Source organism: Malus sylvestris, chromosome 2 (genome assembly GCF_916048215.2).
Source record: "Malus sylvestris chromosome 2, drMalSylv7.2, whole genome shotgun sequence".
NCBI classification, from domain to species: Eukaryota; Viridiplantae; Streptophyta; class Magnoliopsida; order Rosales; family Rosaceae; genus Malus; species Malus sylvestris.
The window spans coordinates 32,962,640-32,984,525 of NC_062261.1; the positions used below are offsets into that span (position 1 = coordinate 32,962,640).

At 39.2% G+C, this 21,886-nt stretch overlaps 1 protein-coding gene and 1 long non-coding RNA gene across 6 annotated transcripts; both read right to left on the bottom strand.

Moving 5' to 3' along the window:
* Positions 1 to 1,418: 1,418 nt before the first annotated feature.
* LOC126609550 (cytochrome c oxidase assembly protein COX15-like) lies at positions 1,419 to 21,422 on the bottom strand. 5 transcript variants are annotated; one of them, XM_050277418.1, is made up of 8 exons: positions 21,204 to 21,406; positions 20,174 to 20,398; positions 3,503 to 3,801; positions 2,996 to 3,221; positions 2,667 to 2,912; positions 2,454 to 2,564; positions 1,896 to 2,027; positions 1,419 to 1,760 (listed from the first exon to the last, which is right to left on the bottom strand). In XM_050277418.1, exons 2-8 carry the CDS (start codon positions 20,336 to 20,338, stop codon positions 1,590 to 1,592), a joined length of 1,350 nt encoding a protein of 449 aa, XP_050133375.1. In that variant the 5' UTR covers positions 20,339 to 20,398; positions 21,204 to 21,406; the 3' UTR covers positions 1,419 to 1,589. The 5 variants fall into 5 exon arrangements, with proteins under 5 accessions (XP_050133375.1, XP_050133369.1, XP_050133356.1 ...); XM_050277412.1 differs by lacking the exon at positions 20,174 to 20,398 and adding an exon at positions 4,635 to 4,859 and having other exon boundaries at positions 21,204 to 21,405; XM_050277399.1 differs by lacking the exons at positions 20,174 to 20,398; positions 21,204 to 21,406 and adding exons at positions 4,635 to 4,859; positions 6,036 to 6,194.
* On the bottom strand, positions 8,541 to 13,315 carry LOC126609712 (uncharacterized). The gene is made up of 2 exons (XR_007618240.1): positions 13,279 to 13,315; positions 8,541 to 8,651 (listed from the first exon to the last, which is right to left on the bottom strand). It is a non-coding gene; the product is annotated as an uncharacterized LOC126609712 (long non-coding RNA).
* Positions 21,423 to 21,886: the final 464 nt, after the last annotated feature.

Genomic DNA, 21,886 nt, shown 5'->3' on the forward strand with positions numbered 1-21,886 from the left:
AAGGATTTATTTAAAAAAAAATTTATACTTTCAACGATTATTTGTTAGTTTTCATTTATCAAAAAACATATATCGTTAGACTAAAGTTATTGTTCAAATCGAAAGGCCAGAAAAGTGTCACGTGAGAAATACCGTTTCATTTCAGCTTTTGACCAAGTCCCACGTGGCATGTTCGCATGAATGACATCATACTGCCATGGCTGGACTTGAGTCTAGAAATGTCATTGCCCCAACCATGATTGCCAATTGCCATGACTCACAACAATGGGTGGAGGGTGTATTGGCACCTTGCCATGTCTAAAAACAACGGGTGGAAACGATGGATTGCTGAACGACCATATTCCTAATGTTTTATAGGTGCGAACCCGGAAGAGGGGATCAGGCCAAATTTGTGGAACAAAAAAAAATACAGAAAATTGAATTATTCGTCTTCCAATTTGATTCAATTAGAGTTTTAGTCACTGAATTAAAAATTTATGAGTATTATTATTATTTGCACATAACGCTATGATGATTGTGTAATCTAGGGGTGGATTCAAAAAAATGAAATTGTAAAAAACCAAATCGAAACTGAAAAACTAAAAACCAAAAAAAAATCGAACTGAAAAAGGAAAAACTGGATCGAACCGAACTTTATTGGTTCGGTTTCAGTTTTAGAGGTTCGACAACCGAACCGAACCGAACCAAATCGAATCCCTTTACACTTTATGGACGTATGCACATAATGTTTCTTTTGTGAAACTTTGTTCTCAAGTTTGTAACTAAGCCTAACATTTTTTCAAGGAGCATACTTGGTTCATTAGAAAGGATATTCCATTGGCTACGGAGGAAAGTTTTGGAACTTGAAAAAGCTTATATATTTGTTTGTTTTTTTAATGGATATGGTGATCATTTTTCTTTGCAATTGAGGTTGATAAAATATGATTGATTTATACGATACAACTACTTTCCCACTTTCCCTATTTTCTTTTTATTAGTCTACTAATACAAAGCCTCTTTTCTAGATTCCATATTAAAAAAAAAAAATCAAGTTTTATAAAATAAAATAAAAATCAAAACCAAACCAAACAAAATCAAATTAAAAAAAAAAACCGAAAGAAAATCACACCAAACTGAACTGAAGTTTCGATTCGATTTCGATTTTGACAAAAATACCGAACCAACTGAAATCGAACCCACCTCTGACTGTAATCTTGCCATGTAAATTGTTCTCATGAACTTCTCGTTTAATACTACCACTGTTTGGATAAAGAAATTTAAGCTAATAAAGAATTCCAAAATGACATAATTTTATTTTTAAGAATTTAAGAATTTTCTGGTTTGGTTAAACCTAAAAGAAGAAAAGCTTACCGTTCCTGTGGTGGTGATACCCACCGGGTAGCCCAAAGCCGTCTATACTACTAGAAAACGCCGAGGGATCACTATTGCAATCTGAAATTTATTTCCAACCACAACAGAACATTTCTGCACATTTGCAAAACAATCCCCAGCTTGAAAGCGGGTGATATACGTATAACACAAGAACCGAAGAAATAATGTTTGACCCAATTAAAACGTCCAATCGTTACAAAATTGAACTGCAAAGTCATCTAGATTGTCTTTGCAACTTGAGGTAGTGATTTGAGAAGGGACGCCGATGGCCTACGCAAGGTGTGATTGAGAAGGATCATTAGTGTCAAGAGAGTCAAAGCCCCGGCTTGATGCGCTGTGCCAAGCTCCACAGGCACATAGGACAGCAGTGTAGATATCCCCAGAGTGACCTACACCAACACAAGCGTAATTGTATAAGGCAACGTTAACCAACATGATCATACTAACGGAATCATTCGAAGGAGAACTATCTTCTGATCTAAACAGAGAATAAAAATGAATGGAAAGTTGGACACCATTTATACCTGAAGGCCAGCCATGCCAACAGAACTTCCAATCAAAGATCGAACTGCCGGATGGATGTCAAACTTCCTTGTTGACCACCACAAAGCACCGATTGAGAACAAAGTTGCAGTTGCAAGGATGCGATGGTCAAGCTACAATCAGAGTAGAAAAACAATTTAGTCATAACAATTGTCGATTCTTGAAATACCGAAGTTTCGAGAACAAATATAGATGTGGAGCTATAATAATGAAATGCTGATGGCTATAACTTTTCATCTTCAAGAAACTGATATACAACATAAAATTTAACAATTCTATAATTTCACAAAGCAGTCACCTAAAGAAACAAATTTACAACAAAACACAATATAAGCTCACAAAAAAAGCAGAGGCTAGTTTTTTGTGAAGGGAAAAAAAACTCAAAATAAGGCCTCTTTCCAGTTGTTTGATTTTTATATTTTTGTAATGCTTTAATTTTCCTCATCATTATAAAAGCAGCCTAGGAGCTAACATAAAGAAATAATGTTATTAAGGTGCAAAATCCAAAATAAATTGTATTCTTTGGCCACAGAAGCGACCTGCACAGTAGATGTATTCTCGAAGAAGTTCCGGATGAGTGGCTTCATTTCAAACACATCCTCTGGGATCCATGTATCCCCCATCTTTGGAAAAGTATTATAGGCATGCCCCTGTACATAGAAGAATATATATATGTAATCTCCAACTTTGGAAAAGACACATATCATCCATTTAGTTGACTGTGATATTCAAGAAGATGAATAATTACATACAGCATCATTCCCGGCAACAAATGCTCCTGAGACAGCAGTTACTCCAACAAGTAAGCTTACAGGGAGAGCAAGTTGCTTCACCTTTGCTGCCCCACGTACCCAAGCTAGAGATTCAGCAGGTGGTTCGGGCATGACAACAGAAAGACCAGTCCATAAAAGGCCACAATATATAGCAAAGGCTGAAGTAAGATGAGCTGCAAGACGGTAAGGGCTTACTCTTGGCTGAGCATACTCAGATGGTGGCTCCTGTGAGAGACATAATTATTTAAAGATCCATCATTAACTACATTCCAATCCAAACCAAATAAACAAATAAACATATATCTAACCTCTAAACCACTTTTAACCATCCACCAGCCAATTAAACCCTGCCCAGCACCAAGGGCAAAAAGAGTCGAGAGTCTCGCTCCAAGCTGTAAGGTAATATACCCCTTACGAAGAAAATATGAGAATGGCAAGGCAAACATAATACCCAGTGCCCTTCCCCACATACGATGTGCATATTCCATCCAATAGATAAATTTGAAATCGTCAATACTCATCCCTCGATTTACACTGCAGTCAAGAACCAGGTAACATCACAAGGGTCCATAAGAACTTCAACCACCATTCAAAACAACATAAATTATGTAATTAGTCAATCCTACAAATCTGGGTAAACAAAAAATAAAAAATGCTAGAAGGACACATGAACATTAGAATTATCGTAAGTAATAAAGTCCTTAAAAGCACATATATTTTGTTTTAACATCAGTAAGGAAATGATTGCATCTGCGCCAACTTCAGTAATTCCGGAAGGCTTTTAACGTGCAGTCTTAGTTTCAGTTTACACTAACCGCTTATACTCAGGGGACTGCTTGTACTTCTCAAACTCAAGCAGCCAATCCTCATCTGAGAGAGGCGGGAGACCCCCAGTAAATTTCCAATCAGTCATTGAAAGACCAGATCGTGTAAGTCGTGTAATACCGCCAAGTATCACCATACTAAAAACCCATGCAGCAGAGCCAAAAAGCCAAATGCCAACCATTTTCTGAGCATGAGGTCCTCCATTTACAAGAAGCTTCAATCCCTCCTTATTTTGAATGCCTACGGAAGCCACAGTGGACATATTCCTTATAGATGGTACATAGTTACCCTGAAAATGGCATAAGAAATTACCTTTTTATTTTGGTACATTAATGCATGCATTGATCATGGAAAACAGAGTTACTTCAAAACAGTGATATCAAAACCATAGAAATTAAAGATTAAAAGCAAAGGACTTCAATGATATGCTACGACCAACTTCCATAGAAATTAAAGATTAAAAGCAAGGGACTTCAATGATATGCTAAGACTTCCATGACTCTAACTTGAACATACTTGGGTAGTCTCAATGCCTATTATATTTTAGGTTCCCCCTCCTCAAATGCGCTGTTTAATATAGACTTTAGTATACACAGCAATCAAGGGTCATTAGTCCCACACAACGTAAACATTCTTAAGAGTTTTTTACCACAGTAACATAGATGTAGGTGCTCCGGATTCATTATTTATTACAAATTTTCTTTTTAACAAAATGGAGGCTATAATCATCTACTCTAGCTTTAAAGCACTTGTGCAGCAATGTAAATATTCACTTAGTTTCATGCATTGGTCGACATTCTAGATGAAACATCCTTAACCCAGAAAGCAGACTCCCAACTCCTCCAATTTTATATATAGTACATGCTTATTTCAAGACTTAATAATTCCAATCACAATCACTATATTTCCTCGTTGGTTACATTTCCAGTAGGACCCTATTCTTCAACACTCAAAACCAATCTCTAAATCAACTCCTCAACAGCTGACAGTAAAATTCTCGAAAAAAATTCACTGCATAAATAAAATTCTCAATTCTCAATCACCAAATTGTAGCTTTTTTTTCATTTGAATTTACTTTCAGAAAATAAATTGAACAAAAGCAAAACAAGGAGACAAAAGAACCTTGGGCAAGGATCGAAAGCCATCCAAGCATTTCCTTGTGACTCCCGTTGAGAGTAATCTGAAGGACTCCTCATTCAGAACCCTAGACGGCGTCGTTCCTCTGATATTGTACAGAGCCTTGCCATTGTTCTTCAAAAACAACCCTACCACTCGACTCCGAAACATTTCTCTCTCAGCTCTCTTAAGGTCTGTTTGGATGGGGGTTTTGATAACTCCAAGGGATTTCTGCAAATAATATACTCTGCGTAGTCAGAAGTGGTAACTATAGGCCTAAACTGCCTCGCAACTGAAGCAATTTAGTACCCAACATAATTTGGTTGCAGAGAGAAAAACATATGTAAAATATAATTATTAAGATTAAAACAACATTGAGTGAGATATCTACATCAACATAATGTTCTTAATCAATGAAGAAAGCAGGAAAAGGTCACAAATACAAGGGGTGACCAAAAAGCAAATAAAAAAAAAGGTCGTACCCAGTGCCCAAGGCTCCCGCTTTACGCAGGGTCTGGGAGAGGTGAATGTCGACTAGCCTTACCCCCATTTATGGAGAGGCTGCTCCCAAGTCTCGAACCCGAGACCTACCGCTCATGGGCGAAGGCACTTGCTATCGCACCAAGTGCGACCTCTCAAAAAGCAAATAAAAAATTTAAAAAAAAAATCCTTAAATCCCTAAAACAAAAAAAATGGAGAATCTTAAGAACCTTAAAAAGCTTGGAAAGACGTTGACAAAAAAGAAGTTTGGAAGGACAGACTATAATTCCAAAGTGACACTTTCCTGAAGCTGAAGCTGAAGCAAAATCCTAGTTTCGTCTAAAAACTCCTATTCCAAAGAATTTTCTTCCGGGTTCTATCGTTCTCTCATTTGGGTCTACATATTCTACGGACGGGTGATCAAACTCGTTGGCCACTAATAAGAATAAAATTCTATGATTGAACTGAACAGTGCAGGTTAAATTGAAACCAGATCAACCGAAACCCATAAACCCAGAAGAAACAATTGTCAACCATTTCTCAGGGCCCCAACCCAGATGTAGAAACTCTCCGAGCGGCGTGATTATGTATTTCTACACCTTCATCTACATTATCAAGTACAACACCACCATGCCCATTCAAAATAAAATCATACAAAGATCAATTGAAAACAAAGGATCCACTTGACAATTCACAAAGCCACAGCACACAAATAACAATAATTGAATCACTTAATTGAATAATTTAGCAAATTAACTGAATCCCAAACTCCTAAATCCCCAAATTCGAATTCAGAAAACAAAAGTGAAATTAGATGGCGACAAGAAGAGAAGTAGGGGCTAGGAGGTGGTGAGGTCAGAGGTTCGGTGGAGTATTGAAATTTGAAGCAGCAGAAGGAGGAGGAGAAGGCGGCGGCGGAGGACTTACAGTTAGAGAGCAGAGGATACAAGAGGAGGCTGGAAAGGCGGCGCCTGGTTCCGTGGAGCGGCCGAAGCACTGCACTGTCGATGTACTACTGATGAGATCAATTGGAAATTTGGACTCGTGAGTATTTTTAGGAAAGTAATAGAATAAGATTTTTAAAATGCTCCTATTTTTTTAAATTATACTTCTAAATTATGTAATGCGTTAGCAATGTCATGTTTTTGGTCCGCAATCGAGAAGAGAAAAGCTTATAAGAGTTTGGCTTCAATTACATTCGGTTTTAACAATTATTAAATTTTTTTAGTTTCAATGTTAACCATTTATTTTTCATATATTCAATTTTACGTAACATCGAAGAATTTACTATCTTACTGCCTAACATTTTAATATTCAACTTAATACAAGAAAAGTGGGACTTGTGCCTTGATTAAGAACATTTCCACCTATTTTGAATGGCTAAAGAGTTGAGAGAGTTACTATTCACATGAATAGTGAACTGCCTTAACAAAGATTAATTAACTCTCCACCCATTCTGAATAGTTTTAGACGTGGCAGTTACTATTCATAATGATTATTTTTATGTATAATCAATTATTTAATAATTATTCAATGGATAAGATTAATTTAGAATAGGTTGTTATAGCCTATAGTTGCGCTACGTGTCTATATTTTATTTCCCGTGATGGAAATCTTTTTATTAAAATTTCTTTTTTTAAAATTTGAAGGATTTATTTAAATTCTTTTTATACTTTCAACGATTATTTGTTAGTTTTCATTTATCAAAAAACATAGATCATTAAACTAAAGTTATTGTTCAAATCGAAAGGCCAGAAAAGTGTCACGTGAGAAATACCGTTTCATTTCAGCTTTTGACCAAGTCCCACGTGGCATGTTCACATGAATGACATCATACTGCCATGGCTGGACTTGAGTCTAGAAATGTCATTGCCCCAACCATGATTGCCAATTGCCATGACTCACAACAATGGGTGGAGGGTGTATTGGCACCTTGCCATGTCTAAAAAAAATGGGTGGAAGCGATGGATTGCTGAACGACCATATTGCTAATGTTTTATAGGTGCGAACCCGGAAGAAGGGAACAGGCCAAATTTGTGGAACCAGTAAATAATACAGAAAATTGAATTATTCATCTTTTGATTTGATTCAACTTAACTAAAAATTTATGAGTATTAATCTTTTTTTTTTTTTTTTACACATAATGCTACGATGATAGTGTAATCTAGGGGTGGATTCAAAAAACCGAAACTGTAAAAAACAGAATCGAAAATGGAAAAACCGAACCGAACCGAACCAAACTTTATTGATTCAGTTTCAGTTTTGGAGGTTCGAAAACCAAACCTAACCAAACTAAATCGAATTCCTTTACACTTTATGGATGTATGCCCATATTGTTTCTTTTGTGAAACTTTATTGCCAAGTTTGTAACTAAGCCTAGCGCTTTTTCAAGGAGCGTACTTGGTTCATTAGAAAGGATATTCCATTGGCAATAGAGGAAAGTTTTAAAAGGTTTTGGAACTTGAAAAAGCTTATCCATTTGTTTGCTTTTTGAATGGATACGATGATCGTGTTTTTCTTTGCAATTGAGGTTGATAGAATATAATTGACATATACGATACAACTACCTTGTAACTTTCCCTATTTTCTTTTTATTAGTCTACCAATACAAATCTTCTTTTCTAAATTTCATATTGAAAAAAAAAATCAAGTTTTATAAAATAAAAACCAAAACCAAAAAGAAGAAAAGCTTACCGTTACTGTGGTGGTGATACCCACTGGGTAGCCCAAAGCCGTCTATACTACTAGAAAACGCCGAGGGATCACTATTGCAATCTGAAATTTATTTCCAACCACAACAGAACATTTCTGCACATTTGCAAAACAATCCCCAGCTTGAAAGCGGGTGATATACGTATAACACAAGAACCGAAGAAATAATGTTTGACCCAATTAAAACGTCCAATCGTTACAAAATTGAACTGCAAAGTCATCTAGATTGTCTTTGCAACTTGAGGTAGTGATTTGAGAAGGGACGCCGATGGCCTACGCAAGGTATGATTGAGAAGGATCATTAGTGTCAAGAGAGTCAAAGCCCCGGCTTGATGCGCTGTGCCAAGCTCCACAGGCACATAGGACAGCAGTGTAGATATCCCCAGAGTGACCTACACCAACACAAGCGTAATTGTATAAGGCAACGTTAACCAACATGATCATACTAACGAAATCATTCGAAGGAGAACTATCTTCTGATCTAAACAGAGAATAAAAATGAATGGGAAGTTGGACACCATTTATACCTGAAGGCCAGCCATGCCAACAGCACTTCCAATCAAAGATCGAACTGCCGGATGGATGTCAAACTTCCTTGTTGACCACCACAAAGCACCGATTGAGAACAAAGTTGCAGTTGCAAGGATGCGATGGTCAAGCTACAATCAGCGAAGAAAAACAATTTAGTCATAACAATTGTTGATTCTTGAAATACTGAAGTTTTGTTGAATTTTTTATGTGTATTTCATGAAGAAACAATTACAAGATGAAACCTATATATAGGGAAAGAAAGTAGACATAAGCCTAACTTGCCTAACTTGCCTAACTTGCCTAATTTACACAAGGAATGTTGACTAGCCTAACTTCAATAGTCATCCAACATGTTTATTTCATGCATGCATTTTAACAAAAGATATGACTTGGAACATGATTGATGCTTCTTCCAATACTCCCCCTCAAGCTGGATCAATGGGGTCCGTTGAGCCAAGCTTGAACAATAAACGCTGAAATTGAGTAGTAGGGAGGTTTTTCGTAAAAATATCAGCCAACTGATCATGGCTACGTGTGTAATGAGTGTTAATAACCTTCGATTGAACTTGTGCTCGAATGTAATGACAATCAACCTCGATATGTTTAGTTCTCTCGTGAAAAACTGGATTGGAAGCAATGTGCATAGCAGCTTGGTTGTCACAAAACAAGGACATAGGCTGATTGCTTGGAAACCCTAAATCTGATAGAAGACCTTTTAGCCAAATGAGCTCACACGCAGTAGATGTCATTGCTCGATACTCAGCCTCAGCACTTGATCGAGCTATGACGCTTTGTTTTTTGCTTCTCCATGTAACCAAGTTTCCACCCACAAATGTGCAAAAACCAGTGGTTGACTTACGATCAAGAGAGTTGCCAGCCCAATCAGCGTCTGTGTACCCCATGATGGTAGTGTTACCATTCCTTTTCATCAATATACCTCGACCAAACGAGCCTTTGAGATAACGAAGAATTCTTTTAACAACGCATAAATGAGCAATAGTGGGTGCATGCATGAACTGACTGGCAATGCTTACAGCATAGGAAATGTCAGGACGTGTAATTGTGAGGTAAATCAACTTCCCAACTAACTTTTGATAATCAGTGAGATTGGTGGGTACCTTACTTTGCATGTTGAGCTGGAGTTTACTGTCAATGGGAGTCCGAGCAGGCTTACAATCCACCATATCAGCATATTTTAGAAGGTCAAGAACGTACTTCCTTTGATTTAGAAAGAGTCCTTTTTGAGATGTGGCCATTTCAATGCCAAGAAAATACTTGAGAGTTCCCAAATCTTTGAGAGCAAACCAAACTCGGAGGGCATGCTTGAGAGAATTAATTTCCTCAATATTATCACCTGTCACTATGAGGTCATCAACATAAATCAAAACAACCAATTTGCCTACTGAACCAATTCGAACAAATAGTGAGGAATCAGCATTGCTTCTGTGAAAGCCAACTTCTTCAAGTACTGAGCTAAGTTTGGAATACCATGCTCGTGGAGATTGTTTTAAACCATAGATAGATTTATGAAGTTTGCACACCATGTCGGGATCATAGAATTGAGGGTGACCTGGGGGCAACTTCATGCATACTTCCTCTTCGAGCTCACCATGCAAAAATGCATTCTTCACATCCATTTGATATAAAGGCCAAGATTGATTAACTGCAACGGACAACAATACTCTCACTGTGTTCATCTTGGCAACTGGAGCAAAAGTCTCTTTATAATCCACTCCATATGTCTGAGTAAAACCACGAGCCACCAAGCGAGCTTTATGTCTCTCAATAGTTCCATCAGAGTTGAACTTTGTTTTATATACCCAACGACTGCCCACTGCCTTTTTTCCTTGAGGAAGCTTAATAACACTCCAGGTTCCATTGTCATGGAGAGCTTGAAGTTCATTTTTCATAGCAGTTTTCCAAATATCATGTTCATTTGCTTCTTGAAAGCTTTGTGGATCATGAGTACCGTCTAGGGCACCGAGAAAAATAGCATGAGAGGCTGAACATTTTTTGGTAGTGACAAAATCTGCAAGGGGATATCTTGTAGTATAGGTAACATAATCAACAAGCCTAGATGGAGGATGGCGATCTCTTGTGGGATTTCTCCGAGTTGAAACTTGTGGTGGAGGTAGTGGCTCGGAGACTTGTGGTGGAGGTAGTGGCTCGAAGACTTGAGATAAGGATTCTGTAGGTGAGCTTGGAGTGTCATTCCCTGCTACTTTTTCTTGATAAGAAGGGATGTTAGGTAATGGAAAGAAATCATGCAGAGACTCCCCCTGATTTGTATCACCCACTTTATGTGTAAAGTAGGGAGTTGACTCATTGAATCTAACATCTCTAGACACTACAAGCTTCTTAGTGACTGGATTATAACACTTATACCCCTTTTGTGTAGATGAATAACCCATGAACACACACTTACTAGCCCGAGGATCAAGTTTGTCACGATGAGTAGGTTGAGTGTGAACAAAACATATACACCCAAAGACCTTTAAGTGAGATAGGTCAATCTTTCTCTCCTTCAACACTTCATAAGGAGATTTGAAACCTAGCACCTTACTAGGGAGGCGGTTGATGAGGTATGTAGCAGTAAGTACCCCTTGTGACCAAAACTTCTTATGTACATGCATATGAAACATGAGAGCTCTTGTCTTCTCAAGAAGGTCTCGATTTTTTCTCTCGGCAACCCCGTTTTGTTGGGGAGTACCGACACAACTTGTTTGATGAAGAATGCCATGGTTGCTCAGATATTGTGACATATTATTGGACATATATGCAGTGCCATTATCAGATCTTAATATGTGAATATTGGATGAGAATTGAGTGCTAACAAGCTTATGGAAATCTTGAAACACACTTGTAAATTCACCTTTAAACTTTAAAAGGTACAACCAAGTGATCCTTGTAAAATCATCCACAAAGGTTACAAAATACCTATATCCATCAAAAGACTCGACAACTGGTCCCCAAATATCTGAATGAATGATTTCAAAAGGATTACTAGCCCTAGACAAGGATGAATCAAAGGGTAATCTGACAGATTTCGACAAGTGACAAGTATCACATTGAATCTTGTCCTTACACAGGTTTGGGAACAAAAAAGACATCACTTTTTCAGAGGGGTGAGCCAACCGTTGGTGCCAAAGATGTTGGTCTTGTGGTATACTAGAGCTAGCTTGAAAAACCTTGAAATCTTTGGCTAGGTAGTAAAGGCCATTTAAAAAGAAACCTTCACCAATCGTCTTCTTGGTGATGATATCCTGAAAAACAACATTATGAGGGGAGAAAATGGCTAGGCAATTTAAAGATTTTGTGAGGGATCCAACGGATAACAGTTGACAAGGGAATGAAGGAACATAAAGTGCTATTGACTCTATGTGATCTGAAAGAATATTGATTTTTCCTTTTCCTACAACTGAGGCTCCTTTCCCATTAGCTACTGACACTTGAGATGGAATGGACATAATTTTAAAATCATGCAGTTCGGTGAGTTGATTTTTCATATGATCTGTAGCTCCTGAATCTATAATCCAATAATCATGCACACAACTAGCATGAAGAGCAGTTGAGAAGGAACTTAAGATACCTGGCATATCATTTTGTGGAACACGGTCAGTCTCTGCAAGAAATCCAGCGAACTTTCCCAATAAAGCAGTGTGATTTTTGCTTTCAGACATAGAGGTTTCCAAACAGTCATTGTGCAACTGTTTCTTGTGGAGATAGGCTGCGAACTCGTTGATCAATACGGCGGGATTGGCTATAAAGTTTATCATGCCCTCAGTAGAAGAACCAGCTGCATGGTTGGCTCGGTGAGATGAATGATTCAAGCTTTTCTGGGGCCCTTGTTATCCTTTAATGAGCTTGACTTCAGTTCTGGATGAAGAATCCAGCATCTATCTCGAGTGTGTCCAACAACATCACAATAGTTGCATTTCAAGTCAGGCCTTTTACCTTTATAAGGCCTTCATTCAGTGCGACTATGATTAGAAACATAAGCCCTAGTTTCAGGCATATTTGATTTGATCTCCAAGTTCATCACTTTCTTCCTTACTTCTTCTCTTTGAATGATAGTACATACACTTGTGAAAGATGGCAGCTCGGAATTCATAAGTACATGGCTTCTAAGATCTTCAAACTCTGTGCCCAAGCTTGCCAAAAGTTGAAAGATCTTATCCTCCTCAGCTCTCTTTATTAGGACAGTAGCATCAGTGGTATGAGGTCGATAAACATTAAGTTCGTTCCACATACTTGTCAAGCTGCCAAGATGTTGAACAAACGACTTGCCTTCTTGTTGCAGATTTGCAATGTCTTTCTTAAGCTGAAAAACACGAGCAGCGTTGTTTTGATTCCCATACATTTCCTTGACTTGAGCCCATAGATGCATGGATGATTCTGAATAACTGAAAATTTCAGCAATTCTACGCTCCATAGAATTAAGTAACCATGACATAATCAATTGATCTTTACACAGCCATGACTCAAATGTAGGAGATGTGGCTGCAGGCGCCTTTATAGCACCATTGATATATCCAAGCTTAGATCTTCCTCCCAGTGCAAGAGATATGGCTCTAGCCCATGGAAGATAGTTGAATTCATTCAACAAGACAGAACTGAGACGTTGGTTTGGATTAACCTCAACGTCGGAACCTGCTGCAGTAGCCAAAGAACTGTCAGCTTCAAAGGACTTGTCTTCCGCCATCGTAGCATGAAGAAAAAAAATGCAACGGAAAAAAATTCAGAGTCAGGATTTTAGAATTCCTGCTCTGATACCATGTTGAATTTTTTATGTGTATTTCATGAAGAAACAATTACAAGATGAAACCTATATATAGGGAAAGAAAGTAGACATAAGCCTAACTTGCCTAACTTGCCTAACTTGCCTAATTTCCTAACTTGCCTAACTTGCCTAACTTGCCTAATTTACACAAGGAATGTTGACTAGCCTAACTTCAATAGTCATCAACAACAACAACAACAACAACAAAGCCTTTTCCCACTAAGTGGGGTCGGCTATATGAATCCTAGAACGCCATTGCGCTCATTTGTGTCATGTCCTCCGTTAGATCCAAGTACTCAAGTCTTTTCTTAGAGTCTCTTCCAAAGTTTTCCTAGGTCTTCCTCTACTCCTTCGGCCCCGAACCTCTGTCCCGTAGTCACATTTTCGAACCGGAGCGTCAGTAGGCCTTCTTTGCACATGTCCAAACCACCGTAACCGATTTTCTCTCATATTTCCTTCAATTTTGTCTACTCCTACTTTACCTCGGATATCCTAATTCCCAATCTTATCCTTTCTCGTGTGCCCATACATCCCACGAAGCATCCTCATCTCCGCTACACCCATTTTGTGTACGTTGATGCTTCACCGCCCAACATTCTGTGCCATACAACATCGCTGGCCTTATTGCCGTCCTATAAAATTTTCCCTTGAGCTTCAGTGGCCTACGACGGTCACACAACACGCCGGATGCACTCTTACACTTCATCCATCCAGTTTGTATTCTATGGTTGAGATCTCCATCTAATTCTCCGTTCTCTTGCAAGATAGATCCTAGGTAGCGAAAACGGTCACTTTTTGTGATCTTCGCTAGATTGCTCCGGTCATTAGTGTGGATAAGTATATAAATGGATAGAGATAGGAAAGCAAACACAAGATGTACGTGGTTCACCCAGATTGGCTACGTCCACGGAATAGAGGAGTTCTCATTAATTGTGAAGGGTTTACACAAGTACATAGGTTCAAGCTCTCCTTTAGTGAGTACAAGTGAATGATTTAGTACAAATGACATTAGGAAATATTGTGGGAGAATGATCTCGTAGCCACGAAACTTCTAAGTACCGGAGTGTGGTATCGTCTTGACTTGCCTTATCTGTCTCATAAGTAGATGTGGCATCTTCTCTGGAAGTACTCTTCCTCCATCCAGAGGTGGTATCTGTAACTGGTGGAGATGCACAAGGTAATGTATCAATTTCACTTGAAGCTTACTTGTAGTTTCATGTTTGGTCAAGCGAGATACAAACCATGTAGTAGGAGTCCCCCAAGTCGCCGAGCTGGGGGATCTGCTGAAAGAGGTGACAGACAAGGTAAGCAATCAGAGCTCCGGCTGATTGTTCACATTCTCCCTATCTTGCAGGCAGCATGAAGGATAAAGAGAAGAAAAATGAGGAGAGATGATATGGGATACTTTTGCTTTTGAAGAAGTAACTTTCCACAGGCTTATTCTTGAACTGGGCTGGAGGGTTTTCTGGTTTCCTCCAGAGTATAAGGCCGACTGAAGAATTTGAGGGTCAAAACAAGTCCATCAAATCTAGAGTACGTTCGACCCTGCTGATATGGGATACTTTTGCTTTTGATAGAGTAGTGGATGTATCGGCACGTGTGCTGTTACGCTTGTCTCCACATGCTTCCTTGTATCCTTCTCACTTGCCCTATCTGTTCCTCAGGCAGATGCGGTATCTTCCCTGGAAGCATAAGATGTTGAAGATGAGTACTCGAGAGCAATGCCAGGTAAGTAATCAGGTAAGGGGTTCCAGGCAGTCAGTTCCTGGCTGGAAGCTTGATTCCAAGTGCTGACTGATTGCTCTCTTTCTCCTTGTCTTGCAGGTAAGAACAAGGCCAAAGGAAAAGACAGGGAAAAAGCATGATATGGGATACTCTTGCTTTTAACCCTGATGATATGAGATATTCTTGCTCTAGTATAGCTTGTTTACAGAGGTATTATCGGGGGGAAAGAAAGCTGAATATTTCGAAAGGCTTTGTTGGGAGTGCCCTCTCAGATAAGAGAAAGGGTTGAGCATTTTTGCAGGTCTGCCTGTCCGTTAGGGATGGAAGTCGACATATATAGGAGTCTCCCTAACATCAAGTAATAATGCTATTCCTTTACCCTGCTTGGTTATAGCACGGTAGTGGGAGCTGCCAGCTTCACATGTTTTAACTCTGTCAGAGCACTTTGAAAAAGTGGTTTGTGGTATCTGGAAAGCTGATGTTGCGTGTGAAGATTAGAGACCTGTCGGGGGTCTGGCTCTCGAGATTCGGAGAACGATGCCTCTTCGATTTTTGAGAAAGCAATCTTGCTGGGGGTCTGGCTCTCGAGATTCGGAGAGCGGTGTCTCTTCAATTTTTGAGAAAGTAATCATGTTGGGAGTCTGGCTCTCGAGATTCGGAGGGCCGTGCCTCTTCGATTTTGGAGCAAGCAATCTTGTTGGGAGTGTTTTCTCGAATGTGAGTAAAGGTTGGGCATGTTTGCTAGTCTACCTTGCCACGAAGCACAGAGGTTGACACACAGGGACTTTCCAATTATCCAGCAGTGGTACTGTTCCTTTACCCTCTCTTCGATTTTGAGAAAGTAATCATGTTGGGAGTCTGGCTCTCGAGATTCGGAGAACGGTGCCTCTTCGATTTTGGAGCTAGCAATCTTGTTGGGAGTGTTTTCTCGAATGTGAGTAAAGGTTGGGCATGTTTGCTAGTCTACCTTGCCACGAAGCACAAAGGTTGACACACAGGGACTTTCCAATTATCCAGCAATGGTACTGTTCCTTTACCCTCTCTTCGATTTTTGAGAAAGTAATCATGTTGGGAGTCTGGCTCTCGAGGTTCGGAGGGCGGTGCCTCTTCGATTTTGGAGCAAGCAATCTTGTTAGGAGTGTTTTCTCGAAAGTGAGTAAAGGTTGGGCATGTTTGCTAGTCTACCTTGCCACGAAGCACAGAGGTTGACACACCGGGACTTTCCAATTATCCAGCAGTGGTACTGTTCCTTTACCCTTGTGGGTAATAATATGGTAGCTAGACCTTCAAAATTTATGTGTCTAAACTTTGTTAGTGTTGTTTCTTTGCAATTCTTTTACCCTTCTTGGTCAGAGCGATGTAGTGGGAGCTGCAAGCTTCACGTGTCTCAACTTTGTCAGAGAACTTTGGCAAAGTTATCTGTGGTACCCATGAGCTACTGTTGCGTGTGGGAAGTGGGTGATTGAACAGTACGATTCATGTGTTTTCTACTTCGCCAGAAATCTTCAACAGAATGCCCATAATTTCCGCAAAGCTGAGTGTGCGTGTGACAGGTGCTGACAAGGCTGGAAAAGTAGGTGCCTCTTCGATTTCTGAAATCGGCCCTCGTGGTCTCTGAGCAGCCCAGCTTTTGAGAAAGCAAGCCTCTTCGATTTCTGAGATCGGCCTTTGTGGTCTTTGAGCAGCCCAGCTTTTGAGAAAGCAAACACCTCTTCGATTTCTGAGATCGACCCTCGTGGTCTCTGAGCAGCCCAGCTTTTGAGGAAGCAAACGCCTCTTCGATTTCTGAGCAGGCGCCTCTTCGATTTCTGAAGCTTCGTCGAGTGCAGATTTTTATAGGAGCTGACATTAAGTTCCAAAGCACACTTGAATATCCACCAGTAGAAGCTCCATTCTTGCACTTCTAAGATCTTGATTTGTCCGACCTCTTCTCTCTTCAACACCTTTGAAAATGTCTGGCCCCTCCGACCGTCGTTTTGACTTGAACCTTGTTGAAGAGGCAGCCCCGCCTTCTCCAGACAACATATGGCGCCCATCCTTCGTCTCCCCTACTGGTCCTCTTACCGTTGGGGATTCCGTGATGAAGAATGATATGACCACTGCGGTAGTGGCCAGGAACCTTCTCACTCCCAAAGATAACAGACTACTTTCCAAACGGTCTGATGAGTTGTCTGTTAAGGATTCTCTGGCTCTCAGTGTTCAGTGTGCAGGTTCTGTGTCTAATATGGCCCAACGCCTATTTGCTCGAACCCGCCAAGTTGAATCATTGGCGGCTGAAGTGATGAGTCTCAAACAGGAGATTAGAGGGCTCAAGCATGAGAATAAACAGTTGCACCGGCTCGCACATGACTATGCTACAAACATGAAGAGGAAGCTTGACCAGATGAAGGAATCTGATGGTCAGGTTTTACTTGATCATCAGAGATTTGTGGGTTTGTTCCAAAGGCATTTATTGCCTTCGTCTTCTGGGGCTGTACCGCGTAATGAGGCTCCAAATGATCAATCTCTGATGCCTCCTCCTTCTAGGGTTTTGTCCAGTACTGAGGCTCCGAATGATCCCCCTCCGGTGCCTTCTCTTTCTGGGGCTCTACCGACTGCTGAGACTTCTCCTAAGCAACCTTTGTGAAGGCTCCCTCTTGTTTGTTTATTTTGACTCAAGTATATGTACATAAACTTCAATAGTCATCCAACATGTTTATTTCATGCATGCATTTTAACAAAAGATATGACTTGGAACATGATTGATGCTTCTTCCAATAAGTTTCGAGAACAAATATAGATGTGGAGCTACAATAATGAAATGCTGATGGCTATTACTTTTCATCTTCAAGAAACTGATATACAACATAAAATTTAACAATTTAACAATTCTATAATTTCACAAAGCAGTCACCTAAAGAAACAAATTTACAACAAAACACAATATAAGCTCACAAAAAAAGCAGAGGCTAGTTTTTCGTGAAGGGAAAAAAACTCAAAATAAGGCCTCTTTTCAGTTGTTTGATTTTTATATTTTTGTAATGCTTTAATTTTCCTCATCATTATAAAAGCAGCCTAGGAGCTAACATAAAGAAACAATGTTATTAAGGTGCAAAATCCAAAATAAATTGTATTCTTTGGCCACAGAAGCGACCTGCACAGTAGATGTATTCTCGAAGAAGTTTCGGATGAGTGGCTTCATTTCAAACACATCCTCTGGGATCCATGTATCCCCCATCTTTGGAAAAGTATTATAGGCATGCCCCTGTACATAGAAGAATATATATATGTAATCTCCAACTTTGGAAAAGACACATATCATCCATTTAGTTGACTGTGACATTCAAGAAGATGAACAATTACATACCGCATCATTCCCGGCAACAAATGCTCCTGAGACAGCAGTTGCTCCAACAAGTAAGCTTACAGGGAGAGCAAGTTGCTTCACCTTTGCTGCCCCACGTACCCAAGCTAGAGATTCAGCAGGTGGTTCGGGCATGATAACAGAAAGACCAGTCCATAAAAGGCCACAATATATAGCAAAGGCTGAAGTAAGATGAGCTGCAAGACGATAAGGGCTTACTCTTGGCTGAGCATACTCAGATGGTGGCTCCTGTGAGAGACATAATTATTTAAAGATCCATCATTAACTACATTCCAATCCAAACCAAATAAACAAATAAACATATATCTAACCTCTAAACCACTTTTAACCATCCACCAGCCAATTAAACCCTGCCCAGCACCAAGGGCAAAAAGAGTCGAGAGTCTCGCTCCAAGCTGTAAGGTAATATACCCCTTACGAAGAAAATATGAGAATGGCAAGGCAAACATTATACCCAGTGCCCTTCCCCACATACGATGTGCATATTCCATCCAATAGATAAATTTGAAATCGTCAATACTCATCCCTCGATTTACACTGCAGTCAAGAACCAGGTAACATCACAAGGGTCCATAAGAACTTCAACCACCATTCAAAACAACATAAATTATGTAATTAGTCAATCCTACAAATCTGGGTAAACAAAAAATAAAAAAAGCTAGAAGGAAACATGAACATTAGAATTATCGTAAGTAATAAAGTCCTTAAAAGCACATATATTTTGTTTTAACATCAGTAAGGAAATGATTGCATCTGCGCCAACTTCAGTAATTCCGGAAGGCTTTTAATGTGCAGTCTTAGTTTCAGTTTACACTAACCGCTTATACTCAGGGGACTGCTTGTACTTCTCAAACTCAAGCAGCCAATCCTCATCTGAGAGAGGCGGGAGACTCCCAGTAAATTTCCAATCAGTCATTGAAAGACCAGATCGTGTAAGTCGTGTAATACCGCCAAGTATCACCATACTAAAAACCCATGCAGCAGAGCCAAAAAGCCAAATGCCAACCATTTTCTGAGCATGAGGTCCTCCATTTACAAGAAGCTTCAATCCCTCCTTATTTTGAATGCCTACGGAAGCCACAGTGGACATATTCCTTATAGATGGTACATAGTTACCCTGAAAATGGCATAAGAAATTACCTTTTTATTTTGGTACATTAATGCATGCATTGATCATGGAAAACAGAGTTACTTCAAAACAGTGATATCAAAACCATAGAAATTAAAGATTAAAAGCAAAGGACTTCAATGATATGCTACGACCAACTTCCATAGAAATTAAAGATTAAAAGCAAGGGACTTCAATGATATGCTAAGACCGACTTCCATGACTCTAACTTGAACATACTTGGGTAGTCTCAATGCCTATTATATTTTAGGTTCCCCCTCCTCAAATGCGCTGTTTAATATAGACTTTAGTAAACACAGCAATCAAGGGTCATTAGTCCCACACAACGTAGACATTCTTAAGAGTTTTTTACCACAGTAACATAGATGTAGGTGCTCCGGATTCATTATTTATTACAAATTTTCTTTTTTACAAAATGGAAGCTATAATCATCTACTCTAGCTTTAAAGCACTTGTGTAGCAATGTAAATATTCACTTAGTTTCATGCATTGGTCGACATTCTAGATGAAACATCCTTAACCCAGAAAGCAGACTCCCAACTCCTCCAATTTTATATATAGTACATGCTTATTTCAAGACTTAATAATTCCAATCACAATCACTATATTTCCTCCTTGGTTACATTTCCAGTAGGACCCTATTCTTCAACACTCAAAACCAATCTCTAAATCAACTCCTCAACAGCTGACAGTAAAATTCTTGAAAAAAATTCACTGCATAAATAAAATTCTCAATTTTCAATCACCAAATTCTAGCTTTTTTTTCATTCGAATTTACTTTCAGAAATAAATTGAACAAAAGCAAAACAAGGAGACAAAAGAACCTTGGGCAAGGATCGAAAGCCATCCAAGCATTTCCTTGTGACTCCCGTTGAGAGTAATCTGAAGGACTCCTCATTCAGAACCCTAGACGGCGTCGTTCCTCTGATATTGTACAGAGCCTTGCCATTGTTCTTCAAAAACAACCCTACCACTCGACTCCGAAACATTTCTCTCTCAGCTCTCTTAAGGTCTGTTTGGATGGGGGTTTTGATAACTCCAAGGGATTTCTGCAAATAATATATTCTGCGTAGTCAGAAGTGGTTACTAAAGGCCTAAACTGCCCCGCAATTGAAGCAATTTAGTACCCAACATAATTTGGTAGCAGAGAGAAAAACTTATGTAAAATATAATTATTAAGATTAAAACAACATTGAGTCAGATATCTACATCAACTTAATGTTCTTAATCAATGAAGAAAGCAGGACAAGGTCACAAACACAAGGGGTGACCAAAAAGCAAATAAAAAATGTTTAAAAAAGAAACTTGAAGTTAAAAGGACAGATTATATTCCAAGGTGAAACTTTCCTGAAGCTGAAATTGAAGCAAAATTAGTTTGGTCTAGAAACTCCTAAAAATCTCTAAATTGAAAATCCAAAGAATTTTCTTCGTTCTTTCGCTCTCTCATTCCCGTCTACATTCTGTACAGGTGATCAACCCCGTAAGCCACTAAAAAGAACGAACATTCTATGATTGAACTGAACTGTGCAGGTTAAGATGAAACCCATAAACCCAGAAGAAGACGCAGCATTTTTCAACCATTTCACAGATGCTGTAGAAACCTCTGACTGGCACATACTACATCTTCAACTACATTATCAAGCAACCACACACAATGTCCATTGAAAATAAATTTATCAAATATCAATTAAAAACAATTGAGTGCACTCGGTAATTCACAGAGCCACAGCTCAGAAATTAGACATTATTTAAATCCCTAAATCAAAATATAGCAAATTAATTGAATCTTAATTCCTGAATCCCTAAGTTAGAAAAACAAGCAGAAGAAGGAGGAGGAGGAGGAAGAGGACTTACGGTTGGATCAGTGGAACCCTAAACCCTAAACCCTCTTTCCTATGCGTTGCCCCTATTTTTCTATCATGTTGTTTGGGATCGCACAGTTAAGGAGAGAATGGAGAGTTTACGTGTTGATCGGGTAATAGGTTAGGTGGCTGGCGAAATGGAAAGGGAAAGGGAGCGAGCGGGGCAGCGGCTGTGCCGTTGTGGTACGTGGTTGCAGAGAATGGAGGGAGAAAGGACACGACAGCGTTTAATTTGAAGAATGAAGGACCTATTTGCAAATACCCAATAAATACTCGGATCCAAGTCTCTACTTTTACAAATAATTTGAAAAAACTTTTGAAATTGCTATGAGCGGTTTTAGAAAAAATATTTCTATGTTCAAAAACACTTAAAGTGCTTTCTGTAAAAATAATAATTTACTTGATTTTTTTTACTAAAAATTGGTTTAAAATGTCGATGGATATATTTGCTCTAGCCAGCATAGGATGAACCTAATATCTTTGTTCATTTCATTTGCGACCGACTTTCTAAATGTTTTAGCACATAGTTGCTGGAAGGAACCGAGACAAACATACAATTATCTCAACAGCCTTGGGATCCAAGTAGGTTAAATACCAATCGGAAGGAGCTGAGGTAGTAAGACATGAGAGTTATGACTCTTCAAACCCAACAGTGTTCCAATGTCCATTTTAACA